This window comes from Oryx dammah, unplaced genomic scaffold (genome assembly GCF_014754425.2).
Source record: "Oryx dammah isolate SB20612 unplaced genomic scaffold, SCBI_Odam_1.1 HiC_scaffold_26, whole genome shotgun sequence".
NCBI classification, from domain to species: Eukaryota; Metazoa; Chordata; class Mammalia; order Artiodactyla; family Bovidae; genus Oryx; species Oryx dammah.
The window spans coordinates 24,016,462-24,034,948 of NW_024070210.1; the positions used below are offsets into that span (position 1 = coordinate 24,016,462).

Genomic DNA, 18,487 nt, shown 5'->3' on the forward strand with positions numbered 1-18,487 from the left:
TGAGGCCCCACATTTACTTTTTTGCTGTTTTCTATATACCTAATATGGTAATGTCTACTTTGTAGTGTAGATGCTCAAAGACACTTGATGACTCATCATGACTTGTGCTGTGCTGTGCTTAGTCACTCAGTCGTGTCAGACTCTTTGCAACCCCACGGACTGTAGCCTGTCAGGCTCCTCTGTCCATGGGGATTCTCCAGGAAAGAATACTGGCAGAGTTGGTTGCCATTCCCTTCTCCAGGGGAATCTTCCCAACCCAGGGATTGAACCTAGGTCTCCCGCACTGCAGGCAGATTCTTTACGGTCTGAGCCACCAGGAAAGCCCAATCATGACCTCCTGGTAGGGTTGCTGCTGCTACTAAGTTGCTTCAGTCGTGTCTGACTCTCTGCGACCCCATAGACGGCAGCCCACCAGGCTCCCCCATCCTGGGATTCTCCAGGCAAGAACACTGGAGTGGGTTGCCATTTCCTTCTCCAATGCATGAAAGTGAAGAGGGAAAGTGAAGTCGCTCAGTCGTGCCTGACTCTTAGCGACCCCATGGACTGCAGCCTACCAGGCTCTTCCATCCATGGGATTTTCCAGGCAAGAGTACTGGAGTGGGGTGCCATTGCCTTCTCCACCTGGTAGGGTTAGCAGTTATAAACAATCAAGTAAAAATAACTATTATTTTGATTCCAATTTTTACATTAATTCAGGGTATTAAGATCCATTATATACTTTCAAGCTCAACATATGTTTTTTATCTGCATTTGGTACTCTGACTAAACTTTCACATAGAAAGCAAAATATATACTCCTATAAAGTATTTTGATTTTGGATAATCAAAATTCAACTCCTTTAAAATTATACCATTAATATTTTAATAGGATTAAAAATACTATTTGGTATATTCATAACAAATTAGTTCTCTCATGCACAGACTATGCAGTAGAAATCACTGCTTTTAATTCACAGTCATATATTCGTTTTATTTTGCTCAGCTGGCTCAAAGACCTGTTTCTTACTTACAAGATACTAAGGACACAGAAGGTTTTTAATAAGTCAGAAATATCAGCATTCACTAGAAAGGGAAATTAGATATAATAATACATGCCATAGAAAGTATATTGCAATGTAACTATACAGACATAAACCCTTGATATAAACATTCAGTTTATAAATTCATTCAGCAAACATTGATTTATGATGCTATGGAAACATCCTTGCCCCAAATTGCTAGCTCCCTCCCACTTTTACCTTCCACAACAATGTGTATTTTAAAGAAGATGTTCTATTTTAAGCTGCTGCAAGAAGAAAACAGAATGTAAGATCCTGATGCCATTCAGAATTTGCCAGGGTGAAAATACTTTGGAGTAAACTGAATTCTGTCAGAGGTTTTAAAGCATTTTCTCAGCAAATAATGTTACAAATAGTATATAGATTCCTACATTAATCCATATATGTCTACTTGACCCTCAATTCAGTTAAACCATAGCTACATTTCAGCTTATTAAGGGTTAAACTTTTAAGAACTAGCGTAAAAATGTGGTAACCACTTATAAAGCTGTTTTCACTGGAAACTGGTTTGCCCCACTTATAAGTTGGTGACCCTCTCTAGAGTATGACATAAAGTGGAATCTAATGAAATTCAAGGACAATGCAATGATGGTGTCTAGGATGGGTTACCTGTAAATGGGGCACCTTGAATAAACTGAAGTATGAGAAAATGGCGAAAGCAAGGCCTCCTGTCCTTTCCCTGCCCCTCAAAAAGGTCATAAGACCCTCAAATAAGAGGTGTCCTCTTTATACCCTGAAGAAAGAAGCATTGTTTTTTCCAAGACAGAAGGACACCAAGAAGAATAGGAATGAACAGGTCTTACTAAGTTTCTTTCAGTTTACTATCCTCAGTTCATACTCTTTGTTCCATCATATTTCTCCATGTAACAACTGTCCGTGAGATTCTCCAGGCATGAATACTCAGTGGGTTGCCATACCCTCTTCCAGGGGATCTTCCCCACCAAGGGATCGAACCTGTGTCTCTTACGTCTCATGCATTGCAGGCAGATTCTTTACCACTAGTGCCACCTGGGATGCCCCAGCACAACATCGGATTTAACAGTTTCTTTGGGTCTTCATTTTCTTGTAAAATTTATATTAAATAAATTTGTATGCTTATTCCTGTTAATCTTTATCAGTTTAATTTTCAGATCCAATCAAGGGCCCTAAGAGGGTCAAGGAAAACTTTTCCTACCCTAAAATAATAATTATAATAAAAAAGCCTTATTCTTTTTAGCGATATTCTTCTGTAAGGTGAGGTCTATGTGCATAAATAATGTGGCCACTAAATAGGAAAGTGATTTTGGAGGAAAAAACAAGATAAATATTGGAGAAGATAAGTCAACTCATTGAATTAAAAAGGATATATCTCATAGATATATGTTCATATATATCATATTCAATATACTTGACAATGATTAGGAAAAAGAAGGCAGGCATGGTACAAGTGTTGACATTAACTTGCATCAAGTTGATAGTGCAGCTAAGAATACTTGATTTTTCAGTCAGATTGTAGCTAATAACCATAACAGAACAAGACACATTTTACTCTGTGACAGATGTAGCATATGTCTGACAGAGTTGGTTCAAAGTAAAATAACTTTACGTTTGGGCCTTTAGTATGATAATCAGTATTGATAATAATAAAACATATTTACTGAGTACTTACACATATTGTGCACTGCACCAAGCAGCCTTAACCAATTAAATCCTTAAGGTGATATCATTCCCATTTTATAAAAATATGAAGTATAGATAAGCTAACTTAACAATCAAGTGCTTATGATTACAAAGTAAGAGGCAGCACAGGGTATCAAATCTAGGATTGTGATTCACATCTACGGCTGGGATTCAAATCTAGCCCATCTCACTTTTAGCTCAATTTTAGTAAGAGGCAGCACAGGGTATCAAATCTAGGATTGTGATTCCCATCTACGGCTGGGATTCAAATCTAGCCCATCTCACTTTTTAGCTCACTTTTAAGCACTGTGAGACAACCAGTAAATATTAATTTCCACCAAAGCATGACTGTCCTTGGAATATGTTAAGAAGCTGATTAAAGCTCTTGATTCTTTCAGAAAAATGAAAAGTCTATTTTTAAAAAAACATGTTTTATGATAAAAACATGCCTCATACTCTTAGCTCTTAAGTTCACATGGTAAACGTTAGGCTATATAGAGATTTCAGTATTCAAAAAAAAAGGCAATAGGGAGAATTCCCAAAGAAGAAATTTTAAGTACAGCTTTAAATAACAAATGGTTTCAAGAAGCACTGAAATACTTAAGAATGAAAGAAAGAATTACTACATCTTTTTCAATTCTGGCAAGAGAATTAAGTATACCCACTGTATATAATGAATTAACTTCTCTTTTATGAATCTAGAAGAGCACCATCTTCACAGCAGCTTGAGAAAACAGCCAAACAAACCACTTCTTGCACTGGTTTAGATGAGGAACTCTGGTTGAGAAAGGATGTGCTTTTCAAAGGGGAAAAACAAGGTGACTAGAAAAAACTGATAATTCTATTGATCCTAAAGTCCAGGCTATAAATTCCATTGTAACCAAACGCACATTTTTGTAAACATATAAAAGAAAACTGACTTTGCTAGTAGTCAGGAAAATACTTATCTGAACCTTTAAAAATTGGAGTAGGATTGGTAGTAAACCAAATGTGTGTAAAGCTCTGAACCACATCATAGTATGGCCATGAACTGTTTAATATTCATTAAATCTCTGTAATGTACAAGCAGCAGTGCAAGCATCCACTGGTATATCTCTTATGCAGAACAGACAATTGGGTTAATAAAGAAAAGGAAAAATGGAGATGGAATGCTGACCTGTGGTGCATAAGGACACACGACAGAAGAGAACGATAGACATTCACCCAATGAGCAATAAAAATCACTTTGATGTCAATTTTCCTCAATATCAGATACAGAGTTAAAAAAAAGTTATTGGGAATTTAGATTTTGAGCCTCCTTTTGATTTAAATTGCCTGCCCATATTCCCTTTGTGTCTTGGTAACAGATGAAGAAGGTTTAGTCAGAGGCCTGAATACAACTTATTTACCAATCAACAACATTAGATTCTGACTACAATTTTGTTGAAAGTTAACTAAGAAATACTTACTGACTTAACAATAAATGTCAGCTTTATATTTTCTTTTGTTTGTGTACCAATTCTGATTCCCATCTGAATTTATAAGAGTGTGATTTTTCACAGACTTTTAGTTCACAGTTTTTTTCAAACAGGATGTCAAGGAGACTGATTGGGGTCACAGAGAACAAAGCTGCATTGCTCTATGTAAACTTCGAGTTTCAACAGTAGGGCAAGATAAGTCAAATGCACAGTTTATGAGACTCTTTCCTGCTCCTACCTTCAAGGTCAACAAGGAATTAAAGTTTAGAGATGGAGATGATTGTTGATATTGTTTGAGCCTATACTGAAGAAAAATTGTGCCAGCAACCCCTATGATTTATTTAAAAATGAAATATTAAAGTAGACTGTAGGAACATTCAGGCAGTATAGAATTAAAATAGTTCAAAAACATCGACCTAAATTAATATATGCTTCAGGGAATTAGAAAAATGCGTACAAATCTTAGGAACTCTGATACATATATAATGAAATACTCAATACTGGGTTATAATTCATGAGTTGGTTAATATGGGTTTATTAAATGCTTATTGTGTGCTAGATAAAGAAGGTAAATCAATGTCTTTACCCAACTGAGTTTAATAATCTAATAACAAAGTGAATATTATTATAGATATAGCAATTAGGGCATAATTAATGTCATTCATTCAACCCATGTTTATTGTTTACTGTTTGCCCCCAAACTAATCTAGCCTGTGGATGATAGGTTGAAACTAAAGCAGCCTCTGGTCTCTAGGAGTTCACAAAGTAAAACTTACAGTTACAATATATCATAATAAGTATTATAGTAGAATTTAGTGGAAACTGCTATGGGAATATGTAATAGATGCTCCTAATTCAGTTGGGGGTGGGAGACAGGGGAAGGTTATCAGGAATGATTTCTTGAAGCTGGGATATAGGAATACAGTTTTAAGGGAAAATTATAATTTGGGTGAAGAAAAGATAGGAAAGTCAGAGGAAAAGGTCAGCATAATTCACAGATGCAAGTGAACTAGGGAACGGCAGAAAGCATGGCTGAAACTAGTTTTAACCATGACAGGGAGTGGTAAGAGGAGTAGCTGAGGAGGTAGATAGACACCAGTTCATAAGGGTTGCAAGTGTGACTCCTTCAGTCATGTCATATTCTTTGTGACACCATGGACTGTAGCCCACCAGGCTCCTCTGTGCATGGGATTCGTCAGGCAAGAGTACTGGAGAGGAGAGTCATTTCCTTCTCCCAGGGATCTTCCTAACTCAGGGATCAAACCCAGGTCTCCTGCATTGCAGGCAGATTTTTTTTTACCATCTGGGCCACCAGGGAATCCCTCCTAAGGGTTATGGAGAGCCACGGAAAGATTTCAAGTAGTGGAATAACATTATTACATTAACATTTTAAAAAGTTCATTCTGTTATGTGTGCAAAGATGGATTAGTGATATTTGTGGAATAAATGATGAGGGTAGAGGAACTAGTCTGGATACTGATCTAATAATCCAGATTAAAAAATCCAACTAAATAATTGAAAGTGGCTTTGGAGAGAAGAGGCATAGATTCTAAAGAAACAAAAGAGGCAGAATCTTTAAGACTTAGATCTGATTGGTTATAAGGGATATAACTCCCAGGCTTCTAGTCTTTGAGTGATTGGGTAGTGTCATATACTGGATTAGTGGGTAAAGGTAAAGATTTGGGGGCTAAGTTAGATATAAAGTGCTTATAACTCTGGAGAGAGATGTGGTTTATAAACAGGAGTTGGTGCCAAGGTAGTCATTATATAGTGATGTAATGGTAACATACATGAAGCTCCTAGAATGATCCCTGACCAAAGTAAGTGCTATATCATTAGTCAGTCAGTCGGTTCAGTCACTCAGTTGTGTCCGACTCTTTGTGACCCCATGGACTGGCAGCACACCAGGCCTCCCTGTCCATCACCAACTCCCAGAGTTTACTCAAACTCATGTCCATTGAGTCAGTGATGCCATCCAACCATCTCATCCTCTGCTGTCCCCTTCTCCTCCCGCCTTCAATCTTTCCCAGCATCAGGGTCTTTTCAAATGAGTCAGCTCTTCAAATCAGGTGGCCAAAGTATTGGAGTTTCAGCTTCAACATCAGTCCTCCCAATGAATATTCAGGACTGATCTTTAGGAAGGACTGGTTGGATCTCCTTGCTGTCCAAGGGACTCTCAAGAGTCCTCTCCAACACCACAGATCAAAAGCATCAATTCTTCAGTGCTCAGCTTTCTTTACAGTCCAACTCTCATATCCATACATGACTACTGGAAAAATATCATAAGTAGAAGTAATAATAATGATGATGGATGGTGACGATCATAATAATAAATATGGTCAATTATGAGATTGATCCAGAAGTATATGGAGCTTCATTGTCCAACAGAACTCCAAATTGTCAATCAAGATTTGTTTAGATCAGAATTGGTACGCTAATAGTGGGTTAAGAGTTCCAACAGCAACTGTTTTGTATATTAGCAGGTTACAACTTAAAAATGTCACCTTTTCTTTAGGTAGGTTCTTTTTTTTTTTTTTTTGCTGCACAGTGTGTGAGATCTTACTTCGCTAAGGATGGGATTGAACTGCAGGAGTCTTAACCACTGGACCACCAGGGAAGTTCCCTAAAAGTTCTTAAGCATTAAGTAAAAACAATTAAGCTTCAATCTCTGTCCACTCAACAGAAAAAAATCAATTTAGCTTCAAAATCTCAAATCCATAAATGAATCTCACTACTGGGAAATCTAAGACACTAAAAATAAGATTTTACAGGGCTCAATTTTTTTGGGGGGGGTTTAGATACTGTTACAAAGCATAAAAGAGTTATATCTAGTATATACTTCAATTTTCCAAATAAGTCAGAAAGAATACCATTTCTACCAAGAAACAGTACTAATTTTGGCTTTGGTTTAAGCTAAGGGAATTCTAAAGCACTTTTTTTCAAAGGATTTTTAAAAAATGAATGCTGCAGGAACAAAATTGAATGTTAGTTAGAAATCTGGAAGTGAGTTCCCCCTGCTCCATCTCCCCCTTTTTTTTTAACTTGACTTGAAGGGATGAATAATAGTGTACAACTGAAGCCACCTATCTCATTACATTCATAGTATTTTATGCATTTTAAGTGTTAAGCCAATTTCAAAGATCAAGAAATAGCTAGAAGGTTGTATTTAAGCAGAGCATAGTAGGTGCTCAACAAATATTTATTAAATGAATAAATACAAGAAAAATAAGAAATTACAGAAAGGAATGGCTTTCTAATACTTTCTTAAACTCAAGTTTTGTATTGTATAGATACACCTGTATCTTCTGATAAGATAAAATCCAAAACTACATAATCAACCTGAACCAAGTAAATATACACTGTGAAAATACAAGACTACTGCATGCCATTCAGAGAGCTGATGACTTTTAAAAATCCTGAAAAGTGAAAAGCACTGTATTTAAGACAAAACAATTTTCTGCTACTCATCTGGCAGCTTTTATGACTTTGGGCAAGATATTTAACCTCTTTGAGCCTCAGTTTCCTTATCTGCAAAATGAGGTGACAATAATATCTTCTCTAAACAGAACCGTAGTGAAGATTGAGATGAGATAAAGGAGATGAACATTTATCAGGTTGTCACATCGTAAGAGAAACATAAAACCATCTATGGAGTCCACAGAGATGGGGCACTGAGTATAGAAATGTAGAAACCCTGCCACAGATGACAAAAGGAGGAACACACTTCATGACAAGTAAATAAATCTCATGTGTCATAATGGAAAAAACAAATCCAAGTGAAGCCAGAACTCATTTAAGAGCTGAGTGCTATGGAGCAAAGGCCACAGCATACACAATCCCATCCCCCCAGAAACCAGTTTTGCATTCCAACCTGAGAGCCCTCCTGCACACATGCTGTCACAGAGAAAGTGATACCCTGATGGATGCTGTAGGCTGTGACTGGAGATGATGCCAATGGTAGACTTCTTAAATACTCTCATGGGAAATGGAGAATTGCCTGGATGAAGTGGCAGAAAGAAATGAGTTATATATTTTTTACACTAGGAATCATAATCCTGGGGAATTAAGACCTAAGAGAAATGTGATGAGATGGTACCAATCTTCTCTTTCAAAGTCTTTACTAATATCACAAGTAATTCATCTGCTTTTCATTACTTTGTTTCTCTCTACAAATACACATTTTAAGAAAAAATCAATTCTCCAAAAATCAGTGTTAAGAAGGAAAAAAAAACTCTGTAACAGCTGCAATTTGCAAAGGAAAAAATTAAAGAAGATGGCTGTAATTCTACTGACTCAATAAATTAATCTTTGTGAAGTTACTGGTTTAGCAATGCCATTCTTTGCAAGGCTATTTATAAAGTTTTAAAGTCAAAGGATGATTTTCTGCTTGTGGTTCTATATACATTACCTGGTATTTTAGATAGTGCCATCTTTCTGTTTTTTGTATGACATTCAGACATAATATTTCTGCAATCAGAATTAAGTTGACAATACTGGCCTGCATATATACTAACTATAGTAGCCTGCACAAAGTAAATATATGTAGAAATAGGTTATGTCTGCAAAGTAAAAAGTTAAGATCTTAAAAATTCACAGGCTATTAAAGTCCTGTTATTTACTAATTATATTTTGAGGTACATATACTCTTTTCTCTTAGCTACTCAACAGTGCCCCTGCTTTGAACAGTAGGCTTAAAGGATATTCAAAGTCTTTTAATATTTCTGTGACTGTGGCTTATACAATTAGAAAACCCATTTATGCTATGGTTTAACACAATAAGAGTAAGAAATTAAATCTCTAAAAAGGGAAAGAACATAGGTCAAAGTTCACATAAAGTATTCTGTTAAAAGAACATGGATCTCATGAGTGATAAGCTTTTCTAGATTTTAAGATGCTGTATGTGTGTGCTCAGTTGTGTCTGACTCTTTGTGACACCATGGACTGTGGCGTGCCAGGCTCCTCTGTTTATGGGATTCTCCAGGCAAGAATACTGGAGTGGATTGCCATTTCCTCCTCTAGAGGACCTTCCCAACCAAGGGGTCAAACCCGCATCTTCCGAGTCTTCCACACTGGCAGGCAGATTCTTTACCACTGAGGCACCTGGGAAGCCCTAGACTGTACGAACCTTATACAAGCATCAAGGAGACTATTTTCCTGAATAACCCAATCAGTTTTTTAAAAGGGAGTGAATCTATTTTACATAAAAATAGGGGAATCATATGAAATTCTCATTTAATAATCATTTTGGATGCTTTCCTCTATGATTAACAGGACAAGATTTTACTAATTCATTGTAAATCTTCAGCTACCAGAGACAGACCTATACAAGTCTGCAAACTGGAATCTTTGTCATAGCCAATAAGGGTGTAATAACAAATTACCCAGTTCAAAGGAATCTTTATGGAATTAAGGTGTCAACAATCAAGTTGGCTGTTTAGGCTTTAACCATTTCAATATGATACAGTGACTGCCAGAAAAAAGTACTGTATGAAAATATACAAATTTCCCCTTAAAACAGCTAACTATTTCCCTTTAGTACCATCATCCCTTTCAGCCAAGTGCAAAGTGCAAGGCAAAATAAATTAAGGCAAAAGGAAAATAAAATAAGAAGAATGGTGAGGGCGAGCATGTTGTTGACCATGTAAGAGAACACGTGCAAAGTATACCTCAGATACACTATAGGTAGATGAGCACGAGGGAAGCCGAGCCTGGTTTTGCAGTGGGGAAAAGAAAACACTGTTAAAGTGGAAGTTATAGCACAGTAAGTGTCTCAGAAGTTTAGGAGGTTCCATCGACAACACATTTGCCAGATAATAAAACAGTCTTAAAAACAGACACTTGAGCTTGCAATCTCAAGGTTCATACTATTTGAGGAGAACCTTGTGATAAAAAAATACCTGGCTTTAAAAAATATCCATGACGGAGAGGACTACCCCAGTTAGAATCTGGTCTGGTCTTGCTGAGAAGATGCTCAGGTAAGGTTAACAGGAAAGTGGAATACTGATTACTTTTTCCTGTGGTACTACACTGATCACACTGTCATAACGTTAGCACACTACATGTGAGATTATTTATAGAATGACTCTATGTACATTTTCATATTACTCTTTAAAGAAGGTGTCAAAGCCAGCTCAGTATTCTGATTCTGATATCCTTTTCCTACTATTCCATTCTCATTACTGAATCCATTCTGTAATACTGAATCTAAATAAACAAATAAGCCAATAGGAATAACAAAAAGATATTTAAAAACCTGAACACAAAACTCTTTAGACCCATCTTTTATCAGAATGTTTCATTGACTTTTTTGTGACTTTTTCATGACATTGACTTGCTAATTTTCTGCCCTCTTGTTACTTTCTAGGTTGTCACATGACACGTTAAATATTGTGGCTTCTTTTTTCATAATGCTGTCACAATGCCATGTGAGTTGAATACTTAAGTGTGGATTTTCTAGTTACATACTCTTTATGAAGTTCCAAAATACAAAGTTAGGGTGGGAAAATAAAGAACAGAAGAAGACGGCACAGTGGAGAAGTCAGAAATGTCATTATCTGATTTGTTCTTTTAGTATATTTCTAGCAACCAGCACAGTGGAATATAATAGCAGGCACTCAATAATGGTTTGTTGAATGAGTGAATATACAAAGTCTTTTTTTCCTATCCTCAAAAACTGAATTATGTGAATTAATATTCAGAAAGCTTTATATTTATCATCACAAAGATTTGTGATAAAATGTATCACTGCCAATTAATGAGTTACTAAGACGTAGTTTCTAAAATACGATCAATTCTATACATATTAAGAAATTTAACCTTTCTTTCGGCCATATACACATCTAATTTTCTTTAGCAGGATATTAGTTCTAAGAAGCCCTTCCTCAGCATGTTTGTTCTATTCCTATAACTATACCCATAAAACTGAAAAACTTTATCTTTCAAAATAATTTGAGTCTTGTCTTTTTTTTCCTTCTCACTGCTCCATTTTCAATTACTAGGGAAATTTACTTGTCAAGGAGATCTTTTGTTAATACCGTATTTTTGTATTAAAGTCAATTCTGAGAAGGGCAATTCCATAATAGGCATTAAATCCCTCACAGATGTGTCACTTCCACTCCAAGTGATGTCTTAGGCTACTGTAGGCAATTTTACAAGTATTAGATGGTTCAAAGCACAAGAAAGGTTTTCACTATTTTTCAGTAGAACTGAAACTTCAGGATTGAATTAATTCACTTTACATGTTAAGCAAAAGCAAAATTAGGCTGTTTTCTAAAGAGATAATCTTAAAATTTATTTACTGCCATCTTTATCAATATTGTAACCTGGTCACAGTATAAAACATTACCTACCAAGATACTCAGGATGTTGCATGTTATAAATTAAATAGTAAATAAATGCCTATTATTAATGTGAGTAAATGTCAAAGAAGGAAGACTTAGGAGGCCCAAACAATGTTCTACATACAAGAACCAAAAAACATTGAAATTTGCTCAAAGAAAGAGTACACAAACAAATTGACGTTTACTCATTTAAAATCTACATAAAGATTATTCATCTAAGGAGTAATGGTCCAGCTGTTTTTCCTCATCTCAATCAAAGCAGGTTGATTCATTGTGAACACTTAAGCATTTTTAAATACTATATTAAGACATGATGTATTACTTGATCACATTAGAGTGTCTTTCCTAGTTGTATGAAATTTCCTATAGAACTTATATGATTTTATGTGGGGTCAAATAGGAAATTTGGCAGAAATCAAAAGTTAACATGGTTTTCAGAGGAAATATCTTTACTAAGATACAAGGAAGTAATAAACAGAAAAATGCAATGTATGCAGCAAAAATACTCTAAAATCACATTTTAAAACAGTTCAAAGAGTAAGAATGCAATTTATCTTTAAATCTCTGTAAGGTTACCCGCCCCTGCCCAGAAAAGAGGAATTAATAATCTGTACTTTATCCATAAGACAGTTCTATATTTGAAGGGTTTAATGTAATTTCATGGTGAGTTTACTTAGTGTGCAGGTGTGTGTGTTTGGTATGTGAAGAGAGAGAAGCTGGAAAAAATAATATAAAAAGGAAGAATAAAAATGTAAAGTAGGAAATTTTAGGGGATCAACTCTTTTCAGTGCATGCTTCCACGCAGAATGATCTGTAACCATCCCAAGAAAAAATAAGCAATTCTCCTTTCCTTGAGTTGTAAAATAATTTCACACAGCCTCTATTATAACAATCTCTTTGTCAATGTCATCTTGACACACTAACCAGTTTTAGCAGGTCTTGGCGAACAGGGAGATAGTACTGCACAGTTTAGGCTTTCTGTGCCATACGGTCTTTGTTGCAATTATTCAACTCTGCTATTGTGGTTCAAAAGCAACCACAGATTACATACAATGAAACAGTGTGGCTGTGTTTCAATAAAACTTTATTTCTGGACACTGAAATTTTAGTTTCATATAATGTTCCACATGCTAAAATGAAATATCCTTTTGACTTCCCTCCCTACCATTTAAAAATGCAAAAATCATTCCTAGGTCATGAACCCACAAAAGAGAAACAGGATTTGGCCCAAGGGTTGTAGTTTGTTGACCCCTGAGTTATAGCATTAATTTAATGAACAAATATCCTGCAGACAATTCATCAACACATAAAGAAGTGTTAGTTTAGAACTAAAGCTGGAATCAAGACACTGATCTTAAAGGCCTGTAAAATCACAACTGTCTAATTCATTATTTGTTATCCTATTTCATACTAGTCTCATTTCAGCATTTAGGAAATTACTAAACATTGAAAAACTACTCTTCAAAGACATTGCTTTCTGACTTGATTGAAACATTTTTCTTAATAAAAATACAGTCTTATTTTATGTGATATCTCCTCCCTTAACTTTTCCTACTTCAAATAATACCATCTGTTTTTTTTGTTAGCATAGCAAGTATTCATCATATTCCTTCTACTTCATCACCTTTCTTCTTAGTTCACTGATGTGCCAGTAATCTGTTTTCATAAGTCATCTTCCCTTTACTGTTTGTTAAAGTCTTTCAAAAAATTAACATATTTGATTACCCCAAACTTATCTGTATATATTTGTAGACGAATGGAAATTTACCAGGGTATTATATAGACTGACTTAAATTCAAAATTTGTGGCTTTGAGGTATTTTTATTCCTCTCATTTCTTTTTTGTCTTTATTTCTTAAGCACTTATCTATTTTTTTTCTCACTGTTTTAACATTTAAGCTTGTTTCCAGGGTCCAAGATGATAATTTTATTATTATTAAAATTACTGAAAACCAATTTAGGGTTCAGAATACTGCAGCTCTGTACAAAGTACAGAAAAAGATGATACATTCTTAATTTACAAGAATCAAGTGCATCCTACTTTCTGCTATAGAAGAATCCATGTAAAATAAAAAAGTATGTTTTCACATGAGAAATAAAAACAAAACTATTCTAAAAATAATTGCTTAATATTCAACTTTATATCACTGATTATATGTAATAAATAAAAATGCAGGGTTCTTTCCTCTAAAAAACATAATATATCACATAGATGATACCAGTTGAAGCACTGATTTAATTAAATCCTTATCCCAAACTTCTGAATGATCTCACCTTCAACTATTAAATATTTAAGTGGCAACATGGTTCTCAATCATTCCTCTCTCTGAAATATTTAGCAATGTTTCACTGAATTAAAAAGCACTCATATACTTGCTCTTCTGTGGAAATAATAAATTTCCACAAAATGAGATGGTCACGATATGCCAATTTATCTCATTTTAGAAACAAAACCTATTGATATAGCCTATGGTACTGAGAATAACTTTATTCTACATCTAAGTAACAGTTTTTAACATACAAGGCATATTTTAAGGCGTGCTCAGATGTGGCTGACTCTTTTGCAGCTCCATGGACTGCAGACTATCGGGCTCATCTGTCCATGGGATGCTCCCAGGGAGAACACTGGAGTGGGTTGCCATCACCTCCCCCATCTGCCTGACCCACGGATGGAACCTGCGCCTGCTGCAGCTCCTACACTGGCAGGTGGACTCGCACCACTGAGACACCTAGGAAGCCATTAGTTTAAAGCATTTTGTGGGAATTAACAGGAAAGGAGAAAACCTGAACATTCAGCCAAGATTTGATTTGTATCTTTTCTTAGCTGAACTCTGTAGAGAAGATACTATTATTTGCCTTTTGACAGTTTTTTTTTTCAAATTTTTGCCTACTATTCCAGTTAACAGGAATCTTAGGATGATATACTTTATATTCAGTCCTTTCACAAAAAAGGTACAACAAAGTGTGACACAGTGAAATTAAACAAAAGGCGAGGACACTGAGACTAGTTACTATGTACTCCTTGCAGTATAGGTATTGAAGAAACTGGAGGGGCATGAGAACCCAATTTTCAAAGCACAGAGCTTTAATTAACCCGAATCTAACATGAACACCCTACCATATAAACCTTAGCAAGTCTAACTTTCTGTTCTTGGTTTCACTGAAAGAAAAATAATATCACTTCCTATGACTGGTTAGGGAAGAATATGGCACTATATACATACATTATGAGACTCATTTTAGGTATTTCTAGAATGATATCCAGATGTATCTAGACTTATTTAATTATAAAATTAATAAAAATCTTTTTAATTTCTTAAAATAGTGGAATGAATTCTGGGGATGACTGTGGATGATTTTTCAAATTCTCCAAGAATATGACTGAAAAGAAAGACTGGCTCAAAAGAAAGAAGTAGAAAAATGAGATACATATTAATTTCTCCTCTATTTAGCTATCAGTATTTAATGACTGATATTACTAAAAACTGAACTTTAGTAATCAAAAACTTAATGAAGAGATACACATAATACATAGAGTACATAATTAAAAACAAAGCTGAGAAACCAGAGAATTATCATAGCACTATTATTTTTTATTCTATCCCTCATAACTATTATAGCAATATGAATTAAAAGTATGGCAATAACCTTGGGAGAAGTAAATCAGACCTAAGATTCTTACGATCTTCTTTTTAAAGCCCCAGAAATAGGAAATCTAGGTTAAATAGAGCCAGAAATTATTTACTGCAGTATTTTTGTTTTTCTTCTATTGTATTTATACCATATACCATTTCAGAGATTTTAATTCTATTTATATTGAAAAGATATACTCAGGAGAAGGACCAAGCCTTTTGAGTCTGAACTAATCAGTCACAAAAATACTATTGGTAGTATGCCTATACGATGTATGACAGTACTGAGTGACTATAAGGTATTGTTCTCCTTCAAAGTGTTGTGCTGGGTCATGAGATTAGCGATTATCTCAAGTATTTGTAGGATGTTACATAATAGTGTTCATAGTGAAGATTCTTACTGCCTAATTTTATTTTTAGGAAAAAAAAATTGTATCTTAGTTATTCCCAAAGAGTCTGAGTTAAGAGAAGTCTATTAACTCAGAATAGACCTATCTACTTTCCAGATTACCCATTATGAGACTCTAACATTGAATATTTTCCTTGACAACTGAAATGGAATCATCAAGGTTCTATCACTTGAATCCAGCACATAATTTAGAATCCTGCTGACACATCTAACAAGGGACAGAAGACACAGTCAATGGAAAAGCTCCAATGAAGTCTCATGAAAAGATCCTGAGAAAATTATACAACTGTGTAAGAAACGCAGATTTGAGGGGGAAAAAAAAGTTTTTAATTTGCATTGGAGCTAGAATGCTATTAAATCAAATGCAATGTTAGTGTGGCTTAAAGGTCATCTACCCTGCCAGTTTAATCTTTATTTCATAAATGTGAGCATGAAGCTACAGCTCAAAAAGAAAGAAAGAGATAGGGAGAAAGAGACAGAAAGTAAAAAAAAATGGAGATGAGAGGACAAACCAATCTGATTTGGAATTACCAGTCAGCAGAAGTTTAGGGAAAAAAAAATCACCGAGTGAAATCGTACATTTACTCTGAGAGAGTATCCTTTCACATTGCCTTCTAGGTGATCTCTGAGCTCCTCCAGCTTTCGATGGAGCTACATGTAAACATCAGAAAATGAATTGAAAAAGCAACTTGTTCTCTTTTCAGTTTTCCTTTTTCCTTTTAATAATAAGATCATAGCGTTATACATTCCTCACTGCCTTTGGCAAACATCTCAAAACATCAAAGATCTTTGTACAGTGCAAGAATACATGCTCAATAAACCATGACTAGGAAGAGAATATTTTAATTAAAGCATCTTTTCTCCCCAAAGTGTTAGAGAAAATAAATACCATAACTATTCTTATAATTCCCTACAGATTTACTTTAAAACTTTCTATTTTGCAGAAAAAAGATACTTAAGAATTATGAAATTTGCCTTTCTTTCCCAAACAGGATTTATGATTTAAGGCTTTATTCATATCCAAGTAAATGGACTGAACCCTAAAATCTATATTTTGTTCTTAAATATATTTATGTGTACATATATAATCATACTGTATATACACTTAAAAACAATAAACAAATAATTACAACTTGAAGTTCTATACATCCAAAGGCTTAACTTCAAGATCAACATAGGTGCACTTGCACGTATAATCCAGTTTATAGCACATGGTGCTGCAGTTATGAATGCTATTTAATCTTTATTTCACTATCAGTCATTTCCAAAAAGTTATGTCAAACTGCACCTTCTCTTTAATCTGAATTATAATCTAGTCTCAACAATAATGGATCTATGTCTCCTTCAAAATTAAAATATGATACCTCACAGGTAGACAGTGAGGAATGCTACTGATATATCATCAAGATACATAGTCATATTTTTCTGACTAAATAATTTTAGTTTGCCTTGCTTTTGAAATAGGCATATAACCAACACTTCCAAGCCCCTCTGATTATTCTTAGTGAAATAATAACAAAAAAATGCTACCCAGTATATAGCAGTGTTAGAGAACAGAGAAGATGGCTTGTTTGGAATAAAAGACACAAACATACAGACACACCCTCATCCATGTGCACTCATGTGTGCACACATACAGATAAACAACAACAAAAAGTAAAATTAAGAAGGCAGAAGAGGCAAGGAGAGAAAAGAGTGCAGAAATTAGTGCTTCATAAATTGTTAAATAGAAATAAATTGGAGGTGTGTAAAATTTTTAAATGACTTAATATTAGCCTCAAAGTAGTTACTGAATATTGGGACATTCCAGTACAGTGATTTATGTCATTTTGATTAATTTAGCAGTTATCATTGCTGTTAGGACACATGGGATTGAGATATAAGAAGTGGCTAATTTTGAAGGAGCTTTCTCTGTCTATTTTTAAAATTCAGCAAAATTTCCAACCTGCATTTATGGTGGCAGCATTAAAAGTGATTAATTGGCTATGCTTAAGGGTGATAACTTATTTATCTTTTCATCGTGATTAAATATTAGAGTACCAAGTGCCCAAGACATATTGACCAAATGGATATTTAACAACTACCAAATGGTACCATTAGATCAAAAATCTTAAGTGCTATATTAGTAGGCCACATATACAAATGGGCAAACATTTAGATAAATATCAGTTTCTTTTGAATATTATATCAATTTTTAACTTTTGACAAATAAAACAAAGGGGATTAAGAGTGCTTACTATTAGCTATATGTGAGCTCACTATAATAGCATCATATGAAATTCCTTTTCTAATTCTTAAGATTTTATATATATGTGATACATGTTATTAACTCATAACAATTATTTTTCTGGAATGAACTACAAATGGCAATGGCACTAAAATACACTTAATTACTTTTAACAAAAAAAAAGGGGGATATAACAATCTGAAAATAAATGCTGATTCTCTGTGTAACAGGAACTTAACACACAGTCAGTGACATCAATCAGAGGAACGGTTTACTCTGGAACCCCAAATTATAGGCACCTGAAATGAGGCAGGTGCCCTTTCTCTTGTTTGTGGTGCCACTCAAAGCTAGTTATTTGACAGCTTGCCTTCAGCTGGTTGCTCTATGTGTAGCTGAAACAAACAAAAGAAAATATGACCCAACAGCCAATAAAAATACTAAAATAAAACAAAATGGGATGGTGAAAAATGGAAAAAGCCCCCTTCCTCCCTCCACCCTCCAAAAAGGAAGAAGTGTAGGCTATAGACGAAATCTTGCCAAAAAATGTTAGAAACATATTTACTTTGAGGGATCCAACTCTACTAGAAACTCCTTTGCTTTCATCCGGCCGTCTAATTTGCTACAATGAGGGAAGATGGGTAAAAAAGACAGAATAAAGAAAAAGTGAACTTAAAAATTTTTCTAAACATTAGTAAATAATACATGCA

General features: G+C 34.8%; 1 protein-coding gene across 5 annotated transcripts in view; it reads right to left on the reverse strand.

Moving 5' to 3' along the window:
• Positions 1-18,487, reverse strand: part of GPHN (gephyrin) — a 547,122-nt gene that overhangs the window by 166,667 nt on the left and 361,968 nt on the right. For 2 of the 5 annotated variants that reach the window (XM_040226252.1, XM_040226250.1), the window contains one exon: positions 18,343-18,399. The exons of 2 other annotated variants lie outside the window; for them this stretch is intronic. In XM_040226252.1, coding sequence (XP_040082186.1) covers positions 18,343-18,399 — 57 coding nt within the window. Of the gene's footprint in view, positions 1-16,132; positions 16,205-18,342; positions 18,400-18,487 lie in introns of all 5 variants that reach the window. One more of the 5 variants, XM_040226254.1, reaches the window with a different exon arrangement.